This window comes from Zea mays, chromosome 6 (genome assembly GCF_902167145.1).
Source record: "Zea mays cultivar B73 chromosome 6, Zm-B73-REFERENCE-NAM-5.0, whole genome shotgun sequence".
Classification (NCBI taxonomy): domain Eukaryota; kingdom Viridiplantae; phylum Streptophyta; class Magnoliopsida; order Poales; family Poaceae; genus Zea; species Zea mays.
Window position 1 is genome coordinate 71,845,733 of NC_050101.1, and position 4,723 is coordinate 71,850,455.

The 4,723-nt window shown below is 45.3% G+C and overlaps 1 protein-coding gene across 4 annotated transcripts; it reads left to right on the plus strand.

Annotated features, from left to right (window-relative positions):
• The first annotated feature begins 565 nt into the window (after positions 1 to 565).
• LOC100192700 (peroxisomal membrane protein PEX11-1) lies at positions 566 to 2,754 on the plus strand. 4 transcript variants are annotated; one of them, XM_008649121.3, is made up of 8 exons: positions 566 to 806; positions 1,276 to 1,495; positions 1,577 to 1,651; positions 1,752 to 1,826; positions 1,931 to 2,011; positions 2,089 to 2,163; positions 2,265 to 2,438; positions 2,509 to 2,754. In XM_008649121.3, exons 2-8 carry the CDS (start codon positions 1,304 to 1,306, stop codon positions 2,542 to 2,544), a joined length of 708 nt encoding a protein of 235 aa, XP_008647343.1. In that variant the 5' UTR covers positions 566 to 806; positions 1,276 to 1,303; the 3' UTR covers positions 2,545 to 2,754. The 4 variants fall into 4 exon arrangements, with proteins under 4 accessions (XP_008647343.1, XP_008647344.1, XP_008647345.1 ...); XM_008649122.4 differs by having other exon boundaries at positions 571 to 806; positions 1,208 to 1,495; XM_008649123.4 differs by having other exon boundaries at positions 801 to 1,085; positions 1,208 to 1,495.
• The last annotated feature ends 1,969 nt before the right edge of the window (positions 2,755 to 4,723 follow it).

A 4,723-nucleotide genomic window follows, 5' to 3' on the forward strand; every position in this document is an offset into this window, starting at 1 on the left:
GTGTCCAGGTTCAGGTTGCACAATCCCACAAGGAAGCCCTATCTATAGTGGGGCCCATCTAGAATGGGCGTAACTTAGGGGGTGTTTGGTTTATAGGGACTAAACTTTAGTCCCTCCACTTTATTCCATTTCAGTTCATAAATTGTTAAATAGGGAAACTAAAATAGAGTTTTAGTTTCTATATTTAGTAATTTAGGGACTAAAATGGAATAAAATGGAGGGACTAAACATTAGTCCCTAGAAACCAAACACCCCCTTAGAGAGAAGACTGCCTCCTCAATTAAACCATCTAATATACGCATTTTTAAACATGTGATTTCTGATCATCGTTTAACTACACGGCTGTCTAAAGAATTAGAGAGTGTTTAGTTTATATGGGTTAATTTTTAGTCTCTCCATTTTATGTTGTAAATTACATAACATCTAAATAATAGAACACGGTTAAAAGAGAGATTATCTCTATTTTAATCCTTATATTTGATAATTTAGAAATTAAAAGGCATTTAAAATGGACATGCATATGGCCGGTACATAGCGTTGTTCGCTGAAAAACAGAAAGTGTCGAAAACAGAAAGTGTGATGGGAAGGAGATAAAGAAAGCTGATGAAAATAGGCTGCCGCCTGGTGTATAGTAATAGGATACGGCCTCCATTATTTATAAAGAGGAGAGAGAATAAAAAAAGAGACGTCCTTGGCGTGGTGTCCTCGTCCTCGTGCCCATCTCTGTCCCAATCAAACTGATTGATCCGTCGCCCGCAGGGCCACAGCAGCCGCGGCGAGGTCGTCCGTCGGATTCGGAGGCTCAGGTGAGTGCCTCTTTCTCACGCACCTTCTGTTGGCTCCTCCTCCGTCCTCCCCCAAGCGCCCCCTCTCGGCCGGTCGAATTTCCGGGGAGGGGGATTGGGGGGATTTGATATATATCGAGAGAGTAGTGTTTGTCCCCCGATTCCTCATGCGTGGCGCCCAAAACCTAGAGATCCTTTTTTGCGCCCGAAACCTTCCTGAGCTGGTCCGATTCGGTGCCGTTAGAGGGGATCTGTGTACCTCGCCGCCGGCCGGCGCTGTCGATCTGGTTGTCTTCCACGGTTGGTTTCCAGACGGGGACTCCGCCGGCGCGGCGCGGCGCGGCGCTCACCCGCATCCGCCGCCGCTTTTCTACCGCCCGCGGGGCTGGGTCCGGCTCTGACGGTTGAGTCTGGTGGCGCAGGCGGAACTGCACCCCATGGAAATGGAATCGAGAGAACTTACACGCTGCTTCGCAACCGTATTATGCAGTTATTACTGAAAAGATAATACAGTACCTATGGCTTCTCTGGACGCCGTGCGAGGAGACCTCGCCCTGCTGATTCTGTACCTGAACAAGGCCGAGGCGCGGGACAAGATCTGCCGAGCGATCCAGTACGGGTCCAAGTTCATCAGCAACGGGGAGCCAGGGCCTGCGCAGAACGTCGACAAGTCCACCAGCCTGGCCCGGAAAGTGTTCCGGCTCTGTAAGGTGCTGCTGCTGCTGCTGCTGCTTTGCTCTCGCATCATGGTGTGGTTTCGTTAGGACTCAGAGCCTGTCCTCGTTTTACAGTTCGTCAACGACCTGCACGCTTTGATCAGCCCTCCTGCCAAGGGGACTCCGCTCCCGCTGATCCTACTCGGGAAGGTACGCGCCGCTGAACGCACGGGAAACTTGAGAGGATGGTTTTTTGTTCTGGGCTTCTCTGATTGGTTTTGTTGCCCCTGCGCGCGCGTTCGCGTTGCAGTCCAAGAACGCGATGCTGTCGACTTTCCTCTTCCTGGACCAGATCGTGTGGGCGGGGAGGACAGGAATATACAAGGTTCTCAGAGAAATCACCTTTGTGGAAGCCGATGCCGGCTTTACTCCACGACGATGAACTAACTAATTAACCGGACCATGCTTTTACTGTTTTACACGATGCAGAACAAGGAGCGGGCGGAGTTTCTCGGGAGGATAGCGTTCTACTGCTTCCTCGGCTCCAACACCTGCACGGCCATCATCGAGGTGCGTGCGTGCGTCTCTGTCTCGAGTGCCGTATTATCTCGTGTTTCCGCACCTGATTCATGCTCCAAGCCGTGTAGCTAGCCGAGCTGCAACGGCTGTCCACGTCGATGAAGAAGCTGGAGAAGGAGCTGAAGCACCAAGAGCTGTACAAGGTACACCTCGACGGAAACGAAACCGCTCCCCCCACGTCTCTCTCCTCCCTGGCGCTTGCATTTGCATCTCTCTGTGTATCTGAGTGTGATCCGTGTGCCAGAACGAGCAGTACCGCATGAAGCTGCACAAGTCGAACGAGCGGCTGCTGGCGCTCGTCAAGTCGAGCCTGGACATCGTGGTGGCCGTGGGGCTCCTGCAGCTGGCCCCGAAGAAGGTGACCCCCCGCGTCACGGGCGCGTTTGGCTTCGCCAGCTCCCTCATCGCTTGCTACCAGGTAGGCATGTTGGTGCAACCGGTTGTCGTCCTGGGTTTGTGGGGTCTCATGCCTTTTGTCGCCTTGGCAGCTGCTTCCAAGCCCACCAGCAAAGCAGAGCAAGTGAGGACTCCCACTCCAAGCACTGTTTACCAGGAAAATAATCCCCCCCGGATAGGTTTGATTTGGTTGCCACATCCCCTTGTATGGCAGACTAGACTAATATATGTAATCATCATCATAATAATTGATAAACCATCCCACTATGGATAGGTTTGGTCACTCCAAACACTGTTTTTTTTATTCATCGCTAGGAGCAACTCCAAAAGTGTGCTAAGGCCCGTTTGATTTGAGGGACTAAAAATTAGTTCCTCTATTTTAATCTCATTTAGTCCTTAAATTGACAAACGGTGAGACTAAAACAAAGATTAAACTGTTTTAGTCTCTAGTCCTTTAAGGGAGACTAAAAGTGACTAAACCATATTAATTCTATTTTTGCCCTTCCTTTATTTTAGTTGCACTAATAACGGTTAAAGGGCATTTTGATCCTCTTATGAATTATTCAGTGTGTTTTGAATACTTTCGTAAAACCAAACAAGGTACGGGCTAAACTTTAGTCTCCTAACTAAATTTAGTCTTTGGACTAAAGGAACCAAACGAGCCATAAAAAGGTTTCTCCTCCAAAAATTGATTATTAGGGTTTAGGGTTTAGAGTTCAGGAACTATCTACTTTCTATACATATTGTATTTTGAATGTATTTTTGATCGAAAGATTTAGTTTTTATAAGTCTCTTAGCTATCTCTTGTATTTAAATAACTGAACCGAAGTCTCTAGGGCCCTGTTTGGGAACACAGTTTTTCCAAACTGCAATTTTTCAAATACTAAAATATACTTTAGTCATGACATTACTATAGTTTACAATGCTTCAGTTTTTGAATACAACAGTATCCAATACATCAAGGTGTTTGGGAAAAACTTTGGTTGAGACCAATCAGCCAGAGCGGGACCCAGCTGACGCTCTCTTTACAGAGAAAAACTTTGGCTGAGACCAAAGTTTCCAAAACTGCAAAACAAGTGCAGTATTTACAATATTACAGTTTAGTATACAGAGATTTCAGATGAGTTGCCAAACACCTTAAAGTATATAATACCATAGTATTGCTCAATACTACAGTATTGCTTCAATACTGCAGAAAAACTTTGTTCCCAAACACCCCCTAGGTTGTACATGCCTTCAGCAGCTCCCCATATCTAGGAAAAGAGAACATATCTAATGCACATGGAAGATTAGTGCACATGGTGCACATATTAAATCATCACCACTTATTTTAGATCTAACGTCTCTAGTTGTTTGGTATATTTTGCTAAAAACACCCTCCAACGTGGTGGTGTGTAGTGGTGGAAGGTGTTATTTGTAAATTGAATGATCGACTAGAGACGTTAGATCTAAATTGAGTGGTGATAATTTAATATGTGCATCATGTGCACCAATCTTACATGTGCACAAGATATGTCCTCCTAGGAAAAAGGGGTGGCGGGGTTTTGTTGGCGGGGCCTGGAGCGGATTGCAGCGCTATCAGATACGGAGCAATTCAATCATGTTAGGGCATGTACAACCTAGACACTGCTGCACGGTAAACCAAGTATAAGACACAACTAAAATACAACATAATACAGTGGTCATGTCTAAAACATGTGTCTTACCATATTCATTGTACCAATCAGAGCATTCAATAAGTTAAAGTGACCAATCAGCTAGTCTCCTGTCTCGAACATAGAGCTAAGACACTGTATCTTCGTCAAGATACATATCTTAAGTTTTCTTACATTCACCTCCATATACACACTCTAAGACACAACTTAAGACACTCATTGTACATGCCCTTATCGTGATTGTATCCTACCCGACATTATCCTACCCCGCCTAGAGGCCGTTACCTTTGTTCCCAACCGGCCACCAAACAAAGACGTTACTTGTTAATCTGGAATACATAGCGCCGGCAGCGGCTCCCATTGTCGTTACCGCTCCCGGCATGTAGACGTTTTAGCAGAACATGGCTATGAAAAAATGGGTTAACTTACATAGTTATGTAAATTTTAGCTCTATAAATTATAGATTTAAGAAATTGCTAAATAATTTTGGGAGTAAAAAAATATAAGTTCTCCAATAGTTCTCTAAATATAGGTTGTAGTTTTGTTCTGTATCTATCTACATAAAAAAGTCACAAATGCATTAATTATCTTCATTATCTACATAATGCAGTCAACATTTTTGTTTAGGGGGTTGCTAAATTGTTGCCAAATG